The 25,389-nt window shown below is 35.0% G+C and overlaps 1 protein-coding gene and 1 pseudogene across 1 annotated transcript; one reads left to right on the forward strand and one right to left on the reverse strand.

Annotated features, from left to right (window-relative positions):
• Nucleotides 1–755: 755 nt before the first annotated feature.
• LOC120143838 lies at nt 756–10,416 on the forward strand (annotated as a pseudogene).
• Nucleotides 10,417–11,612: 1,196 nt separating this feature from the next.
• On the reverse strand, nt 11,613–12,055 carry LOC120143804 (UPF0057 membrane protein At4g30660-like). Its single transcript, XM_039158035.1, has 2 exons — nt 11,890–12,055; nt 11,613–11,806 (listed from the first exon to the last, which is right to left on the reverse strand). The coding sequence occupies exons 1-2, from the start codon at nt 11,977–11,979 to the stop codon at nt 11,666–11,668; spliced, it is 231 nt and encodes a 76-aa protein (XP_039013966.1). The 5' UTR covers nt 11,980–12,055; the 3' UTR covers nt 11,613–11,665.
• Nucleotides 12,056–25,389: the final 13,334 nt, after the last annotated feature.

The following is a 25,389-nucleotide window of genomic DNA, read 5'->3' on the forward strand; positions in this document are numbered from 1 at the left end:
AAATTAAAATTCGACGATGTTCGGGATCTGATATTAAGTGAAGAAATTCGACGGAGAGAATCGGGTGAAACATCAACCTCCTCAGCCTTGCACACGGAGTCTAGAGGGAAAACTTCATAAAGAAATTCAAATCGTGGAAGATCGAAATCCAGAACGGGAAAATCAAGAACGGGAAAGAAAGATTTTACCTGTTATAATTGTGGCAAGAATGGTCACTTTAAAAGAGATTGTCGAGCACTGAAGAAAGATACCGGGGTACAGGAATCTGCCAATATGACAGAGGAGATAGGTGATGCCATGATTCTAAGCATCAACAGTCCGATTGAATCATGGATCTTGGATTCAGGGGCATCTTTCCACTCCACCACATGCCAAGAAATCATGGAGAACTATGTCAGTGGTGATTTTGGGAAGATTCATCTAGTTGATGATGAAATCTTGAAGATAGTCAGAAAAGGAGACATATGATTAAAGCTGCCAAACCAGACCACCTGAACACTGAAAGGAGTGAGACATATTTATGGCCTCAAAAGAAATTTGATTTCTGTATGACAACTTGATGAAGAAGGTTATAGTACAACCTTTTCAGGCTGTGAATGGAAGATTACCAAAGGAGCACTCGTCATTGCTCGTGGTAAGAAGACTGGTACTCTCTATGTAACCTTAAATTTAGAAAATATCATTGCAGTAGCAGATGCTGATGGAAAATCAAACATATGGCACCAAAGGCTTGGCCATATGAGCAAGAAAGGGATGAATACACTTTTGTCAAAAGGGAAGCTGTCGGATCTAAAGAATGTAGATGTCGGACTATGTGAAGATTGCATATTTGGCAAACAAAAGAAAGCCAGTTTTGCAAATATTGGCAAGAAACCCAAGGCAGAAAAGTTAGAGTTAGTTCATACTGATGTATGGGGACCATCTACAGTTCCATCTCTTGCGGGCTCACTATATTATGTCACCTTCATCGATGATTCTACAAGGAAGGTGTGGGTTTATTTTCTGAAGAAGAAATCAAATGTCTTTGATACCTTCAGAAAATGGAAAGTCATGGTGGAAAATGAGACTGGTTTGAAAGTCAAGCGGTTGAGGTCTGACAATGGAGGAGAGTACAGAAACAGTAGATTCAGAGATTTCTGCGCAAACAATGGGATCAAGATGGAGACAACAGTTCCCATGACACACAACAGAATGGCGTAGCAGAGCGCATGAACAGAACTCTGAATGAACGTGCCAGAAGCATGAGGATACATGCTGGATTGCCCAAATCGCTATGGGCTGAAGCTATCAACACTGCAGCTTACCTAATCAACCGTGGGCCCTCAGTTCCTTTGGATGATGGAATACCATAGGAAGTTTGGAGCAGAAAAGAAATAAACCTTTCACACTTAAGAGTGTTTGGTTGTATTTCTTATGTACACATAAATTTTGCTGAAAGAAGTAAACTTGACGCCAAGTCCAACAAATGTGTATTTGTTGGTTATGGTGGTGATGAGTTCGGTTACCGGTTTTGGGACTATGAAAATTGGAAGATCATCAGAAGAAGAGATGTCATTTTCAATGAGACTGTGATGTACAAAGAAATGTCAACCATATAATCAAGTAGCTCCAATACCGAAGCTGAAGCAAAGGAATTAGCTGAGTTCGAGGAGATTTCTGGAAATGATGTTCAAATCAGTCCTGAAGCAGTTCAAGAAGAACCAGGAACACTGAAACTAAGATGCTCCTCCAGAATTCCTAAACCAACCCAGCGTTATTCGTCTTCTTTGCACTACTTATTGCTGACTGACAATGGTGAACCAAAGTGCTATGATGAAGCAATGCAGGTGGAGGATTCAGTCAAGTGGGAGTCTTCCATGAAAGTGGAGATGGACTCGCTTATGTCAAATCAGACGTGGGAATTAGTTGAATTACCACCATGCAAGAAAGCGCTCCATAACAAGTGGATTTACAGGATCAAAGAAGAGCACGATGGAAGCAAACGCTACAAAGCAAGATTGGTTATCAAAGGTTTCCAGCAAAAAGAAGGTATTGACTACAATGAAATTTTCTCTCCAGTCGTAAAACTGTCTACAATCAGACTAGTGTTGAAAATTGTAACTGCAGAGAATTTACATCTTGAGCAGTTAGATGTGAAGACAGCTTTCCTACATGGTGATTTGAAGGACGAAATCTATATGAGGCAGCCAAAAGGCTTCATAGAGGCAGACAAGAAAAACATGGTATACAAGTTGAAGAAAAGGTTGTATGGTTTAAAACAAGCTCCTATACATTGGTACAAGAAATTCGATAGCTTCATGAGTAGTAGTGGTTTTATCAAATGCCAAGCAGATCATTGTTGCTACATCAAGAGGTTCGACAACAACTTCATTATTTTATTATTGTACGTTGATGACATGCTCGTTGCAGGCTCATACAGGCAAGAGATTATAAACTTGAAGCAAAAATTGTCGAAGCAGTTTGCAATGAAAGATCTGGGCGCTGCAAAGCAGATTCTTGGGATGAGGATCAAGAGAGACACAAAGTCAGGGACTTTGATGTTATCACAGGTTGAGTACATCAACAAAGTACTCTCCAGGTTCAATATGCAAGATGTTAAACCAGTAGGTACACCTTTAGGTGTTCATTTTAGACTCTCCAAAGAACAATCACCAAAGACAGAGGAAGAACGTGCACACATGATGAAGCTGCCGTATGCCTCAGCAATTGGAAGTCTGATGTAGGCCATGGTTTGTACTAGACCAGATATTGCTCATGCAGTGGGAGCTGTTAGCAGGTACATGAATAATCCGGGCAAGGTACATTGGGAAGCAGTCAAATGGATCCTCAGATATCTGCCGGGTACTACAAACAAAGCACTTTGTTTCAAAGATGGAGATACGATACTGACAAGCTATATAGATGCTGGCTTAGCCGGAAATGTCAACATCAGAAGAAGCACTACAAGGTATGTCTATACTCTAGGAGGAACTGTAGTGAGTTGGGTTTCTCAACTACAGAAGATAGTTGCTCTCTTCACAACTGAAGCAGAATATGTCGCTGTTACGGAAGCCAGCAAGGAGATGGTTTGGCTTCAAAGTTTCTTGGAAGAGTTAGGCAAGAAACAAGAAAACAATGTCTTATATTGCGACAGTCAAACTTCTATCCATCTAGCAAAGAATCCATCTTTTCATTCCAGGACGAAGCACATACAATTGCGATATCATTTTATCCGGTCTCTTCTGGAAGATGGGATTTTGAAACTTGAAAAGATTAGTGGAGCTCAAAATCCGGCAGACATGTTAACAAATACGGTGACTACGGAAAAACTGAAGTTGTGTTCAGCTTCAGTTGGCATGCTAGAGTAACAAGTCTAAGAATGCTGCTGCATCGATCGAGGTGTGAAGACAGAATAAAATCAGTCTTCAAATGGGAGATTGTAAAGTCAATAATGGTGGGAGAAGGGGGCATTGCCTATGCACGTTTTCAACAATGGGGGCACCTTGGTGCTCCAATTTTTTTAATTATAATTGAAATAGGGTTAATTACGAGATTAATCCCTAAGCTTCAACTATAAATATCCTAACCCATTTAGCTTCAAAATCATTCAAATCATTTCTTTCTCCCAATACTAGAGAGCTTTCTTATGAGTAATGAGTGTTTTGTAAACACCTGTAAATTTTATCTCTTAATAAAAGATCTGCAGCAGTCCGGAGACGTAGACATAATTGGCTGAACTCCGTTATCAATTTATGATATTATATTTCCGCTTTTATTTCGCATTCTCACTAATCTGGTTATAGGAAAATTACTTGTACTCGTTTATTTCTCATCACTTAGCGCATTGGATATATCAAATTAAAGTTTATCTGTTAAATTGTATATTAAATCGAAAGGTTGTGTAGTTTTAAGATGCCTTATTGAATCATTTATTCTTTAAATTAAATAAATATATTTAATCAAGTTATTTTTTAAAATTTTATTTAAACTCTTGATTCCTCTATTTTTCTACTATAAAAAGAAAAGATTATTTCCTAACATACTGACAATCTAATGTTTGCCTATTTTTATATTTATCATTTTCCCCCGTAGAAATATTATTTATTTATTCTTAAAAGAACAATATTAATTGAGTTCAATCATTTTTATTTGAATATATAAATATCAAAATTATCATAATAATTTTAGAATTAACGTTAATTTTACGATTATATTGATCGAAATAATATTATTTATAAAATATTCATTAAATTTATTTTATTTTGCATAATTTTTTTATCCATCATTAGATGCGTTTTTAATTTATAAGTATATTTCCGATAAGATATAATGATATAATATCTACACAAATTATCACTTTGGTCAATATTTTTTTTTGAGTATTTTAGTTTTCAATGTTTTAATTTTTTATTAAAATATTTCATGCAGAAAAAAAAATCGTTAGTTAACTAATAATAAATACATATTACTGAGGTGACATTTTCACATATGCTTAATTACTAATATATATACTCAAGCTTCTCAAGTTCAAAATGGTGTATATACTTATTGAGTCATTGTTTATTTAGAAAATGAATAATGTTCTATCTTAACAAAAACAAATCTATCAAATTTTCAAAAAACAAATATAGAAATTTTCATAATTTATTTAAAAATATTAAATTTATAATTTTTAATACACATATATATATATATATATATATATATAATTTCCATAACTTTTATTAAAAACTAAAGTATTCTAAAAAAATTAAATTATATAATAATGAATTCTTAAATTAATTGAATTTGTAAAGTTTAAACAAGTAAATAATTAAATATAATTTATCATATTAAATTATTTTTATTACTATGAATTTTTTTATATACGTGCTCTTTAATTTTTGTTTTAACTTGAAAATTATTTAAATAGATGATAAAATCTAAATTTAATATATTTATTTTTTTAATTTTATTTAAATAAATTTATTTACTTTTTTCATTAAAAATTTATATAAAATTTTAAAATAATAAAGAGTGAATTACATGATTAATTATTTTCGTTTAAGTTTTGAAAATTTTCCTTACTTATATAAAAATTATAATATTTGATAATTTTCTTTTTATTTGATTAATATATAGTCATATTTGTTTTTACTTAGTTAAGATATAATCACTTACTTTATTGACTTTTAAATATTTAGTCATTACAATTTTAACTACATTTAATGAAAAAATTAAATAAAAGCGATATTGTCTTAATTAAATAAAAATAAAAATAATCAAATATTATATATTTTTTTAAATTTAATGAAAAAATATGAAAAATAAAAATGATTATAGTTTATCCATTAATCTAATTATTTTAAAAAAATCCAATTAACTCAATGAATACTCGGTCACAATAAGATGTATTACATTATTGCAATTATAAGTTAACAATTATAAGTTAACGCAAAAGAAAAAGGGTAAACTATGCGTTTAGTATCAAACTATCAGTTTTGATTCTTTTGATATTTAAGCTTTCAATAAAATCATGACTAACATTTAGTTTTTGTTTCATTTTACAATCACGTTAAAAACTTAACGTTAAGTTTTAAGAAAATTGAAAGTTTTTATATTAAAACGGAATGAAATTGATAGTTTAAGTATCAAACATGTTAAGTTTTTAATGATGATATACTAAAATAAAATAAAAACAAAATATTAGGTATGATTTTGAAAATTTTAAATATTAAAACAGACCAAAAACTAATAATTGATAGATACTAAACATGTAAGGATGACAAAAAAACCCGAACCCGATGGGAAAAATTGAAAATCGAATTAAATGGGTATGGAGAAAAACCGTTTATGCTAAACGGGGACGAGTTTGGTAATCCCCGCCCCAATTACCTGATTACTCGGCTCGATACCCATCCCGATAAATATTAAAAATAATTATATATATATATATATAATATTAATAAATTTAATTTAAATTAAAAAATATATATAATATTTATATATTTAATTTAAATATATATATACCCGACCCGATACCCGGCCCGATACCAGTTTAAATAACCGTTTATGCTAAACGGGAATACCCGTTTCCCCGCGGTTTTCCCCGATTACCCGATAGGGATCCCCATTTAAATCACCGTAGTTTTTTAAACGGGGACGGATATGGGGTTTTTAAAGGGGGACGGGGAGACCAATACCCGACCCAAACCCGGCCCGTTGCCATCCCAATAAACACGTAGTTTTCCCAAGAAAAAAAGTTAAATTTAAAGATAAATTACACGTTTAGTACTTAAACTATCAATTTAGGTCTGTTCTAGTACTTAAACTTTAAAAGTTTTTAAAACCATATCTAAAGTTTAATTGTTATTTCATTTTAGTACCCCATTCAAAATTTAAAATTAAGTTTTGAAAAAAATAAAAGTTTAGGTACTAAAACAGACCAAAATTGACAGTTTAGACACTAAATGCATTAAGTTTCTAACAATTAGTACTAAAATGAAATAAAAATTAAATATTAAGTATAGTTTTGAAAAAAATAAAAGTTTAAGTACTAAAACGGATCTTAATAGTTTATATACTAAACACATAATTTACCCCAAATTTAAAATCCAAAAAAAAAAAAAACGATTTCTTGCTTTTTCCCATATATAGTTCTGAACTTTATTTTTCGCGTTACTTCTTCTCTGAGTTTTCCATTGCAGTCCTTTCCTGCCCTTTCACATGGGAATCCTCATCGGAATCTCGTCGGCACTGCGATCTCCTTCGCCTGAACTTCTTACCTCTTTCTTTTAAGTCGTAAGGCCCTTTCTTTTCCTATATCAAATCTCTCTGTTTATGAATATAATAAAATAATATTATGTATATGTGTTTTAGCGTGATCTAATTCATGCGTCTGCTTGTAAAATAAAAGGAAATAGTTGCTTGAACTTATGTTTATCCTTTAATTTTATTTGTTTCCTTTGTTGTTTAAACTGATTGATCTTCGATTCAGAATTGTTCATGTTCATCTCCCATTCTTTTTTTTGGTTAAATTGTTTCATTATCGATGATTTTGCATTTTGGACAGTAGATAAATTAGCGGACGTCTATAAGAGTTGATTCAGTTGTTTGTTCAATCTGGATGTGAAGATTTGATATCATTATTGTTGTTTTTATGATATTTGGTATTGGTTGCTTTCATGCTGCTGTTACTTTGGGGCTTATGGGTATTTGTTGCAAATAAAAAAAAAGAATTTAAATGAGAGACAAAAGGTCTACTTATATGTTTAAATGCTATTCTACAATGCACGATTTCTTTGATGAGGTAAAATCACAAATTATCAAAGAAAGGTATTTGAAACCGGAAGCCCTTTTACTATTAGGTACTATATAGAATGATGTTTGCTGAGGTTGGAGACGACAGAAGAGTTTTACAGCTTTGTTATCTGTCCATTCAAAAGAAAGAAATTGAGTTATTTAACCTTGGATGGCATAACTTGATGAATGATTGTACATGAACTCTTAGTTTATTCTAGGGTCTGATAAAGCTGCAGTCTAAGCTCTAATGATTATGAATGATAGATAGACGGGGGGGGAGGGTATCTGAATTGCTAGTGTTCTGCTTCTTTTCATGATGCTTTCAGTGTTTTTGGTAACGTTAAAGATAAATATAGACCTCAACCGTTTGTCTTGCATCTTAATTTTTGTACTTATTTTGCACAGATTTTAGTAGTTTTAACTGTTTGTCTGTTGAAATAGGAGGAGCCTTCTTGATTTCAGATATTTTGTATTCTCAGTTTGATTATACTTCATAGGTGAAAGAACTTACGAAAACAATTTTTATTGCCAATAACACCTTTCAGGTGGGGGTCTTAGTATTCCTTGAATCCTGTGAAGTAGTGTGACTCTCTTTTCATGTCAGTGAATAATGAGAGCCAAGCAGCTGTTCCTCAAATTAACTAATCATGTGTCTTCCTTTACCATCTACTGAAGAAACTAAGTCAGTTTACATGACTTGCTATTTCTTAGTGATAACTGTTGTTGGTTTTTTAGATTTTTGTTTTGACTTAGTGTGCAACAAGGTATTGCTTGAACAATCTTGCTGGAGTAGAACCTGGAAAGTCTTAGATCACTGCATTGTGTGGTGTTTTGATTTTTGACTGTTGCCACTGCTATGACTACTGTCAAGACTCGGATGAGTAGCATCTCTTGAAACCTTTCCAGTGCAGCTCCATTTCTATGCCCTGGACTTAAGTGTGGGCCTAATGGCACTGTCTTTCTATCTTCTGGGAGACCCGACCTCGACAGTAATGCATACACATAACTGCCTACCATTCTATTGTCACTGACTTGAGTGACGTGTTCTCTTATTGAATAGTTTTTACTTGTTATGCAGAGGTACTGGGTGGTGGGTTCCCTTTGTGAAGCCTAGTTATAGTGATGGAAGATGCAGAAGCACCTCATCACATGCTTTTGTTGAGGAATTTCATGGCTCAGGGACTTGTTCACGGCCAACCTCTTCTCTATGCTAGTCCAGCAAGAGATCCAAAGGGGTTTTTGGGTACTTTGCCTAGTCCCGCTGCATCCAAAGATAAAAAATCCCGGGAACCTGGTCCATATCAGGTCCCTTCATCTTTGATTTCCGTTTTCTTTGGGTTCTTCAGTTTGTTTGAAATATTGTTTGTTTAAATTCTCCGAATGTGAATGTCATATTCAAAAAAATTGCAGGAGAAAGGCCTGAGAATTGCTTGGCAGTATAAGAAGTATTTTGGTGAAAAAAAGCTCAATTTTGATGGCCAAAGAGGTAGTTTATCCTTCATTACACTCATCGCCTTTCAGTAGTTGTTTGAAAGTGCACTGTTCTTAATCAATGTTCTTTCTACCGTCATTTCTCTGTTGTTTGTTTGAAAGTGCCCTGTTCTTAATCAATGTTCATGCTATTTTCTTTTTGAAAGTACTAGTTGTATCTCTTTACGTGAACATGGTGCAGATGGAAAACGTGAGTACTCTAATGAACTTGACTTGCGGAAGCCCCTAGAGAGGCACTTAATCGTTGGGCAGTGCATAGATTGTGTTAGCATCCAAGATTCTTCTGATCTTTCCACTCTTCAAGATAGATGTGCAACATTTTTATCTCAGTTGCCAGGGTATGATTGGTTTCCTTGTTCATATATTAATGATGTGGGAAACATTTAATCCTGCTGCTATAAATATTAATGTTTAATTTTATTATTACCTGTTTTATCATCTCCCTTATAGCCACATGAATAATCCTGTATGAAGTTCCAAAATCTTATTTTAGTGTATCGACTAACTTGCCATTACCTTTCTTTTCCTTCTTTCCATTTGGTATACTTGTCGATCATTCCTCTTTTTTGGCAATCTTGTAGAAATGATGGCAGTATTTATTGTGCTGGTTGTATCGCTATCCAATCATTTTGTGCTCCACAGTGTTCATATTCTAACATGGTTAGTAGTAGATTTTTAAGATTTAATGAGCTATTACAAATTCCTGTTTCATAAGTGAGTAAATTTAAAATGTTTTTGGACCATTCAAACTGTAGAAGTCGTAGTTAGAAGTCACTTTGATGGTATGCCATTTTAAAGGGTCATAAACTATTGCAGGAGTGGGAGATGCTTTGATTTATTAGATCTCTCAAAAGCATGGTACAGTCTTCGAATTCGGTCACCATAATAACCTTTTCCTCCTTTCCTTCTTTCACTATCCTTCGGTAAAAGTGGCAGCACATGGCAGACACGCTGCTTTCTGTCAAAGCAATTCAAGGTTTATTGTCAGTCTACCTCGTGCTTATCATTTGCACTTATTGATTTCAAGTTTGTACCAACTTATTAATCTCTTGGATTCTTCATGCAGATGAAGACAAGGAGTTGGCACAACTCCTCAATGGTTACCTGGATATGGTTGGCTTTCTGAATGTGCACAAAGTGGCGTGCATCAACACACAGGTTTGTTAGTATTAATCTTCATCCTAGTTTTGTACAGCTTGATCTTATTCCTTATACTCTTATACCTTATTTTTCTGAAACGTTATCAGGTTCCTGTGATTCTTGAGGCAACAACCTTCTCAATCAAGTTGCACTAGCGTTGGTATTTGGTGTTAGAATGCCTAAATCAGGCCCGTCGATGGTTCGAGTGGATCTTCGTACTGAACATCAGGTAGTTGCTCTAGTTCCTCCAAAACAGGGAACCTCGATTTTTGACTGCATATTTCAGTACAATTGAACAGATGACAGCAAGAAAAGAGATGCCAACACAAGACCAAGAACTCAACCAGTGATGCCAACACAAAAAATTGATGTTATGTTTTTGGTGATTGCATTCAGTAGCAAATCTCTTGGTGAGCCAAATAGAAGATTGTTTCTTGCTATATGTATAATGTAGGAAAAATCTAAGAACACCACTGAGTATTGCCTAGCTGAGCCTGCTGGAATAATAAATGACATTTTTCCATACAAGAATTTATGGTCATGTACTACTCAACAGTTTAAAAGTTTATGCAAAACATGTTTATCAATTAAGGTTCGTGTATTATTTGATGCTTTCTCTTTCATGTGATACTGTGGTTTTAAAAAGTGCGCCTAAGGCACCGGGCGCAGTCAGGGACCGAAAAAATCACCTTCGGATGCACAGGTGCAGCGCATAACGGCAGAAGCGCGCTTATTGTGCCCTGCGGGGGCTGAATTAACTGAAAATAGGAAGAAAAAAAGGAAGAAGATCAAAGAAGAAATAGAAGAAAACAGAAAGTGCAGTAGAATGGCGGCAGAAAGGTTGGAGAGAACCTTGTTCACTTTTTCGTCGTTTTTTTCCTTTCTTTTTTCATTTTGTTCCAGCTTTGGAAAAATAAATAAAATAGATTTAGTAGAGAGAAAGAAACGCTTTCTTTTCTGCATTTATTTTTATATTCCAATTTTTCAATATAATTAAAGTAGTCACACCTTTTCTAAGAAAAGTGCTCATTACTACAAACATTTTAGTAGCAGAATCAGTTTCATGTTCATCATCCAAATGCTATAGTTTCAGGTCAAGTGTTGCCCTACGGCATTGAATTATACTGCTGATCCTTTCGCGATAAGGCTAATGCTTTGAGTCTGCTTCTACAACAAGAAGCAGAAGTGAAGCATTAATGGCTGCCTCCACCTCAGATCAACAATAAATTTTCCTGGATCTAAGCGAAACTAGACATCAAGGCGACGCAGACAATACAACTTCCCTACATATAAATTGTTGGCTAATCAACATGAAAACCGCAACGCAGCATATATCCTATTGTTGGCTGGGTTTCGACTTTTGAGTAACGAGTAGTTAAAACTAGACAAGCCGCACCACATTGGAAGATTTGCTAAACTTCAGGGTCCATATGTGCCATTATCCCTAAATTTTATTATTATTATTATTAGACAGAAGTATCAACTTTGGCTTCTGTTTTTCCCTGGTAGGATAGGATATAGTGTTTCTCTTTTAGATTAGAAGCTTGTGACTTGTTCATGCACCATGATGAGATATTGTGTTCAAAGAAAAGTTTTCTGACTACATTTTCGCATCCTATGTCATAATTCAGAAATGTATAATAAGTACATAAGATCAAAGCATCGCATTCTTCACCAATCAAAATGAAAGACCAAGCATCCATTATCATTCATAACACCGTAAGGACCTCAAAAACCAAATCAAAGCATCACAAATATTCAAAATTAAACAACACTAAGCACTTGAATAATAAAGTGGTCGCCTGTACTCGTCAAAGTACTCATCTCGATTCGCAAAAACAATGGCGTAAAGAGCGTATATTATCCCAGGAACATAACCCATAATCGTTAAAATCAAACATATACAAAACTCTACCTGCAAAAACCCACAATTCCAATTTAAAATTTAAACCAAAAATCGGAACCTCAACCCAAAACAAAAGGACAAATTTTACTTACGCTGCAACAACCGTGCCTTAAGCAAACACCTAAAGGAGGGAGCAAAATGGCGATGAGCAGTTCACAGCAGATTTCGCAGCTTGAAGGCATCTTTTTTTTTGGCGTTTGTGATCCAGTAATTAAAGTGGTTCAACTAATATTAGCGAAATGAGACCTTCTTTCTCTTCTAAATGGAGATGTGAACCAAATAAAAATAAAATAAATCAATGCTCCAATCACCAGACAATTGAATCCACCTAATTGATTCTGAACGGTTCATTTGTTTTGACTATAGTTCCAACGAAATTTTAGGTTATTAAATTTACAGAATTTGGAAATTTTAATTTATTTTTCAAATATATTTAATTTTGAATTTTAAATATTTTTATAAATTTTAATTTTTTATTAAAATTATATAAATAATTTTTTTTGGGTAAATAAAGACTAAGAACCTAAAGCAACTTATTCCTTCCTATAAGCATTAGCTTCTAGCTGAACCAGCTAGCCAATCTCCGCTGGTGGATTTCTGTGCACGATATGGTCCTGTGAATCCATCTTGACGAGATTAGTCAGTCTGTCTGCAATGAAGCTCGACTCCCTTGATACATACTTGACATCCACACTACATTCTTTATCTAGTAATTCATATATCTTATTCACAAGTGTGAATGATGCGTTCCTTGTTTGTAAGAGACGTGTCACTTCCAGACTGTCTATTTCCAGAATTACTTTGCGTTCGCCTAATCTCCATGTATGTTGGAGTCCTTCCCATATTCCCCAGAGTTCTGTTTCCGCTACTGTGCATATCCCGACTGCTATGGAGAAACCGATAACCCAGCATCTTGAGCTATTTCTAATAACTTCCCCACATGAAGTTGTTTCATCCGTGATATGACGTTCGCCATCCGTGTTCAGTTTAACCCATCCCTGTGGGGGTGGTTTTCATGCTTCTAATCCGTGTTTCGTTTCCTTTTTTTCACATCTACTGTAGTGTTGCCACATTGTCGTCTAACAGTCACCCGCTGCGTTCCAGTATCGTTCCATTTTCCACGTAGCCTGGATCGAAGATGTTCTTGTTTCGGCGTAACCATATTGACCATATGATTGATCCGAATAAAAGGTCACAGTTATCTATGTCTATGGCGAACTGTTCCGGTTTAACGATGTTTATGTAAATCCATTGTTTTGTTTCTAATTCCATGAATTCTTTCATCTTCTCCTGTCTGATTACGCTTTTCCATGTTGTATACGCGATCGGACACTCTCGAAAAACATGGTGTATTGATTCTTCCGCTGCACCACATGCCTCACATCTTGTTTGGGATGTTAAATGTCTACGAGCCCTTTCTTTATTTGTAAGGATTCTCTCATGTGCCATGAGCCATAAGAAGGTTTTGATTCTCGGAATTCCTCGAGACGTGGCTATAGAAATATAATGTCTTCCTTTACCATGCTTATATTCGGGTTGGCTCTTTTTTGCTCATATGCAGATTTGACCGAAAATCATCGATCTGATTTCCACTTCCATCCTATTCTGTCTTCACTTGAATCTTGACTTGGTGGCGTGGTTGACGTGATTCTCATGTTCACCCTTTAGGGTAACAGGATTTGAAATTCAGTCCATTTCCATCTTCCCCTCTCGTCAACCATGGAGGTGACATTTGTGTGGGCCTGTTCGGTAAACGTTGCACTAATTCTAGGTTGAACACTAACGAGCTTAGCCGTCCCATGTCTTCCAACCATGGATCCCACCAGAAATCCGCTTTCCTTCCATCTCCTACGTTCCATGTTATTCCCTTCGTATATCTTTCCACACCAGACTTATGCGTCTCTAAATGTGTGAACATTGCCTTTGGACTAGGGAATCTGGTAAGCCGTCTCTCCATTTATACTTCGACCTCAAGACTCGCACCCATGGTTGCTCTTGCTTTGTTATCATATTAAATCCAAGCTTTATCAAGAATGCCTCGTTTTGATGGTGCATTTCTTTAAATCCTTTGCCTCCCATCGTTATTGGTTTGCATAGCTCTTGCCAATTTACTAAGTAAACTCCTCCCTTTTGATCGGACACACCCCACACAAATTTACGGATAATTATTTCAATCTCTTCCCATATTCCTTTTGGTAGCATTGTTGATTGCATGGTGTAGTAGGGGATCGTAGAGAGAATTGTGTTTGCTAATGTGATCCGCAGGGACGTGGCTGAGCCTGCGCACAGTGCGGGACAACATAGGGCCTCAATAAACAGGAGTCTCGAAATAGAGTATATCTATCAGTTGTTGCTATTAAAAAAGCAGAAAAATAGGTATAGAGCAGTGGTTAAATCATTGGGTCCATGATTTTATTGATCCTAAGTTCGAATCTAGTTAATAAGTAAAATTATTTTTGGGAAAAACAAGTTCAAATTTGTACAGAGGCTCCGAAATAGAGTATATCAATCAATTTTTTTAAGTTAATGAAATTAGTTATTTATTATTTCAGAAAAATAAGATCGAAATCTAAAGGCCCTTTACAAGAATTTGCACATAGACTACAACAACCTAGCTACGGCCCTGGTGATCCGTCTTGCTAAGGAGAGGTTACAAGCTTTCCATCCCGAAAGTCGGTCCCTTACCTTTTCCACTACGTATTGATATGATGACTTTGTTACACGCTCATTCAATAACGAAACTCGTACGTATTTTCTTAGGTAGAAAACCGAGTTGTGTTCTAATTTCTCGTCACATTGTTTCCTCAACGTTCTTGGAGAAAAAATAGTTGTTTTTTCGACATTTACCTTGTTTCCTGATACGTTGCAGTATTCCTCCAAAATTCTTTTGATGCTCGACAATTGGCTTGCATCCTTTTCCGTAAATAGTATTATATCATCTGCAATGAACAATTGAGAGATGATCGGTCCGTTTCTAGATAACGGAATTGGTTTCCATTTCCCTATGTTAACCTTGCATTGAATTGTTTGTGTTAGTCTTTCCATACATAACACAAATAAATAAGGTGATAAGGGGCCGCCTTATCTTATGTCTCTCGTAGGGTTGAATGCATCCGTAGCCGATCCATTCCAGAGAATCTAAGTGGAGACCGACGAAACGCATCTCATTATCAGTTCCCGGATTTTAATTGGGATTCCAACATCGCTCAGTGTGTCATCAATGAAAGACCATTCAAGTTGATCATATGCTTTTTCAAGATCTATTTTGATTGTAATCCATCCTTTCCTGCCTTTTTTCGATTGCATGGCGTGTACTACTCCTTGCGCTGCTATATTTCAGCTTGGAACAAAGTTTGTTTGATTGTGTGAAATCCATTTACCAAGTAGTGGTTTTAATGGGTCCGCTATGATCTTCGTTACCACTTTATATAGCACCGAAGATAGGCTTATCGGTCAGTATTGTTTGATAGACTCTGGAGCTTTGACCTTCGGTATTAGTACAAGGAGGGTTCGGTTGATTGCATTGTTGAACTTCCTTCCTTCAAAAATTTCTTTATGCATCGACAAACCTGCTTCCTACGACATTCCAATTCCTTTGATAAAACATTGCACGGATGTCGTCTATTCCCGGTGCTTTGAATGGGTCAATGCTGAAAACTACTCGTCTTATCTCGTCATTGTCTACTGACCGGCGTAAATCTTGTAAAGCTTTCGTGGATTCTTGCGGAAATAGTCCCCGGATTGAATAATTATAGCCGTCTCTTCCGTTGCTTGTGTAAAGTTGTTGAAAGAATTCCACAGCCGTTTTTTTTAACATGTTCTGATCCGAGCAGATTTAATCGTCCTGTATTTTCAAGGCTGTTATTTTGGTTCGTCTTTCGTAGTTGAAGTGTGCTCGCATGGAAGAGCTTAGTATTTCTGTCGCCTTGTCATATCCAATTGCTTCTTAACTTTTTGAACCACAAGTTTTCTTCGTATATAAGCATCTCGTCTAGTTCTTTCTTCAGCTGCTGATCTAGCTCTACCAGTCGGTCGGATTGTGTGTGTCTGAGTTCTCGGTCTATCCCTAGTATACGTGCTAGTTGTTTCTACTTTTTTCTATCGATGTGGCCGAAAACATTTGTGTTCCACTCATGGTGCCTCCTTCCTTATCCCACGTTTCTGATATGAATTTGCCAAAGTTTGGGTGTTCTTGCCATGCGGCTAGAAATCTCAAAGGCCGTGATGCTGTTGCATTCTCTGTGTTCTCGATCTTGAGAAGAAGAGGGTAAAGGTCCGAGCGTACCCTATCCAAGTGTAAAACTGTTGCCATAGGAAATTTCTCGGCTCCATATTGGTTAATGAAGCATCGATCTAAACATTTGCTTAGTCATCCTCTCTTCCATGTAAAATCCGCACCTAGATCTGTACTCAATCTCAATCATACCACTATCGAAAACAAACTCATTGAACCTTCTGCTAATCTCGGATGCCCCCATAATACATGTACTGGTTGTCGTGGGTTCTAATTTCAAAAGTTGTTCCCATAACTGCTTTCGTATCATGGCGTTTGGGCTTGCATATACGACCGTAAATGTTAACCATTCTTTGCTTTATAATGTTTTCAATCACCCATGTATAAATTGGTTGGAGATATCTACCTCAACCGATTTCTTCCACTTTAACCAAATACCGTCGCTGAATCCATGAGCTTCAACTCTAAAGGAATTCGGGAAACCAAATCGTTTTATTACTTTGTCCGCTGGAAGTCTGCTTATCCTTATTTTAAACAGTGCTACCATCTCCGGCTTGTGTAACTTACAGCATTCGGAGAAACGTCGTCGGAAACTTGGGCTCGCTACGCCCTAACTATTCCAAAAAATGATGTTAATCATCATCATCAACTTCATCGTTCTGCTCCTATAATAGGATCTTCAGCTACCTTTTCCTTGTAAAGTGCCACCTGCATTTCCATTTCTTCGGTTCGTCTAGGGTCTAGATTCTCTTGTGTCCCACTAACTGACTCATCTTCAATGTTTGGTGATCTATCTATCACAGTAGTATTAACTCCGTGTATGCTAGGTTCAAGCACTTGTAAGTTCGATTTAACCCATTCCTTCATCACAGGTACGGACGGTAGTTGGCTGCTCGTGTGCATTTGAACTCGTTGGTTCTTCCGTGTTTTGTCTGGTTTTTTTTTGGATACCTGGTCGTCTACCTTTACCTCTTTGTGTTTGCTTCTCTTCTTCATCAATCATCACCGCCGTATGGTTGCCTGAAGTTTTGTCCATGACGTGTGTCAGAACTTTTGGCACTGTAGACATTATATTATGTTATTATTATTATTATTTTATTATTATTATTATTTTTGCAGACACCACTAAATTGAAAAACAACAACCCACTACTCCACCACTAATCCACTACCCTTCCACCATAAATCAAGGAGGGAGTTGTTTTTGATTGGGGATCAGAAGCTAAAGCTTAAAAGGGGAAGCCGAACACATCTTATGGGGGATGAGCGTTTCACGTAAAGTCCGTGTCCAAGTCATCTTCTACTCGCTGTTTTGTTTTAACCCCAATTTGTTTTGATTTAAACTGAGTGGAATTGTGGTGAATAACCATAATGATATGAGTCTTCATAGTTGGCCCCAAGATGCATTTGATGTAACACCCATAACCCGTATAATTATACCTATACAGATTATAGATGTTATCCGAATTCTCGAAAACCATTTCCTTTCCAAAACTCGATTTAGAATTTTAATTCCTTAATTTGTAATTGATATTTTTAAAAAATATCATATCATAAAATCATATTTCGTTGTAACCAAATTAATTCAAAAGATTTTTTTATGAATAGTGAACAGTATCCGTGAATAGTGAATAGTAATAGTGGCGATGAACAGTACGGGAAATTAGTTCCCTGTTGGGGGAATCGGTACCCCAAAAGCATTCTGAAAAATTTTGCTTAAAACCGTAGTTACTGTTCATGCTACAATAACTGCTACAGTAACTTCCGAAAATACATATAAATTCATAAAAATTAACCTTTCATCACTATAAAAATTTCCAAAATTTATTCAACAAATAAATTGAACATTTTCAAATTACATGTCACTATCTAAAATCAAATTCCATCTTAGGATGTCTTACTGATATTGAAATATACCTCTCGATGCTTCATGTCACTTTGAACTCTTTAATCCACTATTGTCTTTTTACCTACGCGTGAAAATCATCACACGCTAAGTATATACTTAGTGAGGCAATTTAAAACAATAAACAATGCAATACAATTCATGCATGATTTTCAATGTCAAAATCAAAATGCCATAAAATCATTTTATTTGCATATCTAATATTTTACCATTTATTAACCATAAGCTCGTAAGCTTATTTTACCAAAATACTTACCATTTATCCCCTAAGATCGTAAGCTTATTTTACCATATATAACCATTTATACCATAAGCTCGTAAGCTTATTTGCATACTTACCATTTATTAACCAATAAACCATAAATCATAGCCCATAATATAATTGTATGAGGAACCCGATATAGGAGTTAAATATTGCACTGAAGTGCTGAGGTCGAGCTTTGCTCACCTAATAATGCACCGTAGTGCTGAGGTCGGGATTTACCCACCTAGTACACCGTAGTGTTTGTACTGTGTCTTCACTAGACACTAAGGCCTGCACTATGTGCCTTCTCTAGACACTCTAGTGCTACCTAATATTGCAGCTGCTAGACTCTATGGCATGCCATTAATACCACTGATCCTCAATAACATACTTGGGCATATAATCAATTTATTCGATCCATCCATGGCAAAGTATATCATTTAACATTGGGCAGTTCATACCCACAATACTATTCATGATAAAAATCATATATGTTCATAATAACATCATACGCAAAAATCAGTGATCAATGCATTTTATATTCAACCTTTGACATATTTAGAATATGTCAAATATATGATAAATGACATAAATATCATGTCAACATAAGCAAGGTCGACTTATCGCAAGTCTTCCTGATGATGTATAAAACATCCATGTATAATATCATGCATGTATTGCACTCACCTTGACACTTTATATTTTTCAAAATATATGTGCCTCACTATTGTCCACAATAAGCCCTTTTATATTTGATTTGCTTCGATCACAAATCAATCATAATCTGTATAAATCAAAAATTCATAATGATATATATGTTAGTATTGTACTAACATAAACATATCCCAAAATAATTCCATAACATACTTCAAACTCATTTCCACCAAATAATTCAGTACTTATTAATTCCTTTTAACTTTGGAATCCACTTTTCCAATTTACTCAAAATGGTCCTTCACCATTTTATCACTTAGATTCTTAATACCAAAAATTCTAGTATTGAAATTATTATCAACCAAGTACCCAAAGGCATAATTACAATAACACTCCCAACAATTCGAAATTTGTATTACAATCACCAAACTTTCTAAAATTTCCATATTCCGACAACTTACACTACCTTTAAAGAATCAGTATTCTGTACTGATATACACACTGGAATTTAATTCCGTTTCTTTCATTGAAAACTAGACTCGAATACGAATCTATCCATGTAAAGAACTCCTTCTAATTCATTCTGTACAATTTATGGTGAATTTTCAAAGTTGATCTACAAAATCTGCTGTCCGATTTTTCTGACATTTCCTTGGTTAAAAATTCATATCTTTTTATATACACCTTGAAATTGATCCCCGTTTGTTTTAAACGAAACTAGATTGATATATGAACACAAATATATAAAAATAACCTCGAAATTATTTTTATATAATTTCTGGTGAATTTTCGAACCTACTGCCAGATTTAAAAGCCAAACTGTTTTCTTTAACTTCATTTTTAAGTTCTTCATCAATTCTTACAACCAATTCTTTAAAATCACTTAACTCTTCAAAACCCATGAAACAAAAAAATCAACATCCCCTTCATCAACTCAAGATGAACATGAACCCTAGTAATATTCATGTCAAAACGTAGAGAATTGAACGTAGAACACTTTTCCTAACCACACCGAGTCTAATTCTCAAGAAATAGGTTCAAAATTGAAACTAAAAATGTTTACCTTTCTTGCTTGAAAGTGCCGGCCCTTGGAGGAAGAAGAAGCTGAAAAATGCTCTTCCATGATTGATAATTAATGATAAATAAATCTATCACATGGCAATATATAGTATAATGACATTTTTTTTATTCATTTCAATAGGAAATTCCATTTTTGCCATTAATGAATTTCCATATTCACCATAAAACCAAGAAACCTGATCATTATCATATTACAAAGACAAACATGAATTATTTTGACTTTTACTTCTGAAATTCACCTTGAATTTTCAAAAATTGCGTTTTAGTCACTAAGTTCCACTGTTTCGGTCAAATCTGAAAAATTGCACAATTCCAAAGCAAATTTCTCTGATCCAAAAATATTAAAATAATATTTCCAACCATTTTATAACATCCTTCAAATTTTTTTAAAATTCCAATTCGATCTGAAATACCGATTTCCTTACTGGCTTTAACCCTTTCTAATTTTTCTTTACTAAAATTCCAAATCCAAAAATATGATTTCTATAAAAACTCCACTCTCAAGAGTAAACCATCTATTTATGGAATAAAATTCTCTTTAGGAAATTTATCACTTAATTCCTTAACTTTTTCTCAATTTTCTACTTTGACCATCAAACTATCAAAATTTTCATTTTGGTCATTGTCTAAATTTTTGGGGTATTACAATTGATGCCATCAGTGTTATCACTTTCCGCATTCCCACAAAGGCTGCTCCACAGGAGGCATATTCAACTTCACTTTTGGCATTAGATATACTCACCGAAATACCTCCCGAGAATAAGTTTGACTGGGCTAAGATATTGCTGGCCAATGGCGCAAAAGAAAGCAAGAAAAAGCGCTAAGGATTTGTAGCTGAGTTGAATACACGAACTTTAATTTTCGTTTGCAGTTCGAAAGGTTTTTTTAGATTGCTTTTGTTGTTTTAGAACGTGTTTGTTTGAGGAATTTTATAATTAGATGGATATTAAATGCCTTTGAAAAATGAGCTAGATAACCCCATGATATGCAATGGACAAATTGTTGTTTTCTTCTGCTTTATAAAATACCAACGTTGACTATTTTGAAATAGATTGGTTCTCTATTTGTTGTGTTTATTTCACATGCTGGTGTTTCTCATGTTCATTTGTCATAATAAATAGGAATTAGGAAATTATAATATATTATTATTTATTATTATTATTATTATTATTTATTATTATTATTATTATTATTATTTATTCATTTTTTTCTTTTTGTTTGGCATTCAATATTTTATTTTGCCATCTAACATTTTGTTTGATTTTTTTTCTTCATTAGTAATTTCAATATACAAAAGGTAATCATTTTGAATTGGTTTTTAAATTTTAATTTTAATTTTTAATTTTCACAATTAAGACAATCGACAAATTAAATGGTACCGAAAGGGCAGTTCAAGGGTGCTAATCATTCCTTGACTGTAACCGACTCCCGAGCCCGACATATTTCAGGTAAAACGAAGATCAAGTAATATGGTGTTCGATTAACCTAAATATTTTATTTAAATGATCGGTGGCGACTCTAACCCACTTATTTAAGTCGAAGCCCAATTCCGGGTCCACCCAAAAGACGGTCGCGACAGCTTGGCGACTCCGCTGGGGACAGGTAAGTGAGTCAGGCCAGAATTAATTTTTTGTTGTCTTTTTATGCGAAAATAGTAAATTTAAATTTAAATTTATTTATTCGATTCCAATTATTTACCTTTGATTATTTTTCAAATAAATAGTTGTACTGACATTTTTTTCAATGATTTCAGATTTTTGAAATGTTTCTATCTTTGGCTCTATACCCGAGCTCTGAACCATTTTTTAAGTGGGGGTGAAAGCGACGCCTTCATGAGAATTTATTCTCCGCACAGGCCTAGCAAGTAACCTTCAGGATTCATATACCTTATGTCTTCGTATGAATTTGTTCACCGCATAGGCATAAGAGAATGTATCCTCTCGAGTTTAACATAGTCCACATAAGCTTGTAATGGGCTTACGACTAAGGGTCTGGCAAGCCCAAGAGGCACCAGCGAGGAGAACTTGGGTACTTTTTAGAACCTAAACCGGGAGAATACAGAGAATTAGAGCCCACCCCAAAACCTCATTTTAAACCCTAGGATGCCTGAATTATTTCCTGCTTTATTTTTATGTTCAAAGCATATGAACTAGAAATTTATACGGTTAGGACTTGTTTGAAATTAGCATGTGGGATAGAGATAATGTCTGGGTAGGAATAATAAGCATGTTAGGTAGATATCATGTGGGGTAGGACTTTTATTTTGATTATCATCTTTATCTCACTAACTTTTTTCCTTTCATTTTTGTTTTCTTCCATTTTATTTATTATTATTATTTATTTGAGAAAATAACCTCAGTGACCAAAAATGCCTTATAATATAAGATTTTAACCAACGTTTTTTGGATTTGCCAAAATGACCAACTAAATCGCAATGTGATCGATAATTCGCAACGCGATCTCCGGTATCGCAAATCAGTTTCCAGATTCGCAACGCGATTCTGACTATTGCATTGCGATTTCCCAAATTCGAGTTGCGATTTTCCTAATTCGCAATGCGAATACGTAAATCGCAACGTGAATACGTAAATCGCAACGCGATTACGTAAATCGTAACGCGAATACGTAACTCGCAACGCGAATACGTAAATCGCAACGCGAATCTGTAAATCGCAATGAGATTCTGACTATCGTAATACTGAATTTCAAATTCGCAACTCGATTTCTGAATTCGCAACAGGTTTTAATTTCGCAACACAAATATTTTGGGTATATAACTACGCAGCAGCAGCAACTCATAACCTAAATCCCTAAATCGCAACTCATTCCATCTCCATATATCACTCTCTCCGATGACATCCGTTCCTATATCCAACGACATCCTTCCCCATTCGGTAACATGTTTTAGTTTCGCAGCTCGTTTGTTTAGTAAATTAATTTATAATAATGAAATCATCTGATGTTGATCATGTTTGGATAAATTTATGTTTTGGAGGGTCATGGGAGAATATTCATGGTGTTTTACAATATATGCCTTTACCCATGAATCTTCAACTAAAACTGTCATTAAAAAAGTTAACTTATGAAACTCTAATGTTACGTGTTGCAAATAAATTGAATTTAGAGCCCCTAAGTGGATTTAGGCTATCTTATCAGAGAAATGGTAAAGTTTATTTGTTAACCGACAATGAAGATGTTGAACGATTCATTGCTTACATTAGTGTTTCAAGTGATGATTTTACATTGTATGTTGTTGAACCTAGAAGTAGTGAAGTTGCGAAATGAAAATCGCAATGCGAAAATGAAAATCGCAACGCGTCATTCACTCGTTGCGATTTTCATTTCGCATTGCGATTCTCTCGTTGCGATAGTCATTTTCGCGTTGCGATAGTCATTTTCGCGTTGCGATAGTCTGTTTTGGATTCAACATAATGCTGATTGAAATCAACAAATCAACTATTACATTTCAATCAATTAAACAAGCACAAATATTATGTACACATCAATTAAACAAATCAACATTTACAAATCATCTTTTACAAATCAATTAAACAGTCAAAAAATAATAATGAAATCAACTTTTGCACCCATACATCCATTTCAAGTAGCTCACTTCAGGATTAACCTGCAGAAACCAAACATTGAATCAACAACACTTTCTACACATCTAAAACCTACAAACAGCAAATTATTGAATTCTAGCTACTTAACCAAACATTTTCAAACAAAAAAGAGTAAATATGTTTAACAACACTTGCATTTGACTAACAAATTGTTTATGGACACTTTCATAACGCAGATGCAGGTAGGCAGCGTCTCGCATATATCACTCTAGCCATAAAATGCCGAAACCACAAGCCTACTGCACCTCTATCTCTATCGGTGGGAGGTAGAAAATGTGTACTTCCTGTCATCAAACGCTCCAAGCACATGCATACGAGAGGACCACAATCCTCTCTGGCTTCCTTCATTTATTGTGGCGCGGTCTCGTCTCTGATAACTGTAACATTGAACTTCTTTGGCTTCTTGTTTCCAGACTTAGTCTAATAATCAATTGCATCCAAGAATTTAGCCAAATGAGAGCTCCATCCCTTAATCATATCTCTCAAATCAGACAATGATATGTAATTTATCATGCTGTCATATACTATTGTCTTTAGGGATGGGAGCTGAAGCTCGACGAGAAGCCAATGAGTACGGTCCAAAACAAGGATAAACACCTGCATCGAAATGTAATAATTCAAATTGCGCACTTATTTATGAACACCTTTAAAATATTTAAACAAATATACTAACCTTATCGACCTCCCACCATGCAGGATAAAGTTTAGCTTGTCCATTAGCCAACACATATAATTCCTGTCGTTGATTCTTCAAGTGAACTACGTGAAAAGACGCCGGCATAATTGTATATCGCATTTTTTTAAATATTTTTCTTCAATTTCCTTACAATTAGAAGACGTGTCACCCATGTATCAATATGCTGTTTTACAAAAAAGACATATATTAGTAAATTACATAAATTTTAAAAAAAATTAATCAAACTGAAATATAAGAAATATAAGACTTACCCCCCATCGAAATAGCCGTTATCTTCAACCCCTAATAATACACCCCACCAAGACCGTTCAATCAACAAATGCATATCATCGTTGAGTTTGTATATGTCAGCGTAACACCCTTGGCTCTGCTCATGTAGATAAAAATCAACTGCGGTCTTAGCCCAAAGGGTATTATCCAGAATTGTTTCCGGTAGTTATTTCCTCTCCACTTCATCTGCCGGAATGGTACTGGCCGGTAACTTATACGAAAGCCAACAGTCATCCATCATGTCCGGCACGTGAGGGGGCTTCTCAATAATTCGATATATTACGCCGTGTGAATCGGGCTCTAGAATGTTGGGAGGGACCTCTTCAACGATGACAATGGCCTCTTGAACGGTGGGAGGGGACTCTTGAGAGATGATAGGGGCCTCTTGAACGATAGGGGAGGCCTCTTGAACGATGACAGGTGAGTCGGGATTTTTCTTACAGATTCTTCGCACTATTGGGGTGAATAGAGACGTAATGACACGTGCACGTCGTCTGTTGCGTGAACTCCGTCTTGCAAGAAAAACCCGACGTAGAGCATCCACCTTAGTGGGCCACTAAAAATAAACTAATACATAAATCAGTAAATAAACAGACATGATATTAAACAGTGAGAACAAAGACAAATATATTTCAAACTTGCACGGTATTCACCCAAGTCATTATTATATCATTGTTCACAAAATGCATCAGATAACATTCCAGAAGTAAGCACTTATATAAACATTTAAAAGGACAACATATAGGTTTAGTGCAGGTTCAATGACAACATAAAGAGTAGTAGTTTATTCTTGAAACTTAAATTTTCAACCCTATGAAGTTAGTATTTGTCTTTTGGTTGAAGTAATGCAATTCATTCAAGTTTCAATTTGCAGAAGAAGAATAG

Source organism: Hibiscus syriacus, unplaced genomic scaffold (assembly GCF_006381635.1).
Source record: "Hibiscus syriacus cultivar Baekdansim isolate YM2019G1 unplaced genomic scaffold, ASM638163v2 tig00110864_pilon, whole genome shotgun sequence".
In the NCBI taxonomy this organism is placed as follows: Eukaryota; Viridiplantae; Streptophyta; class Magnoliopsida; order Malvales; family Malvaceae; genus Hibiscus; species Hibiscus syriacus.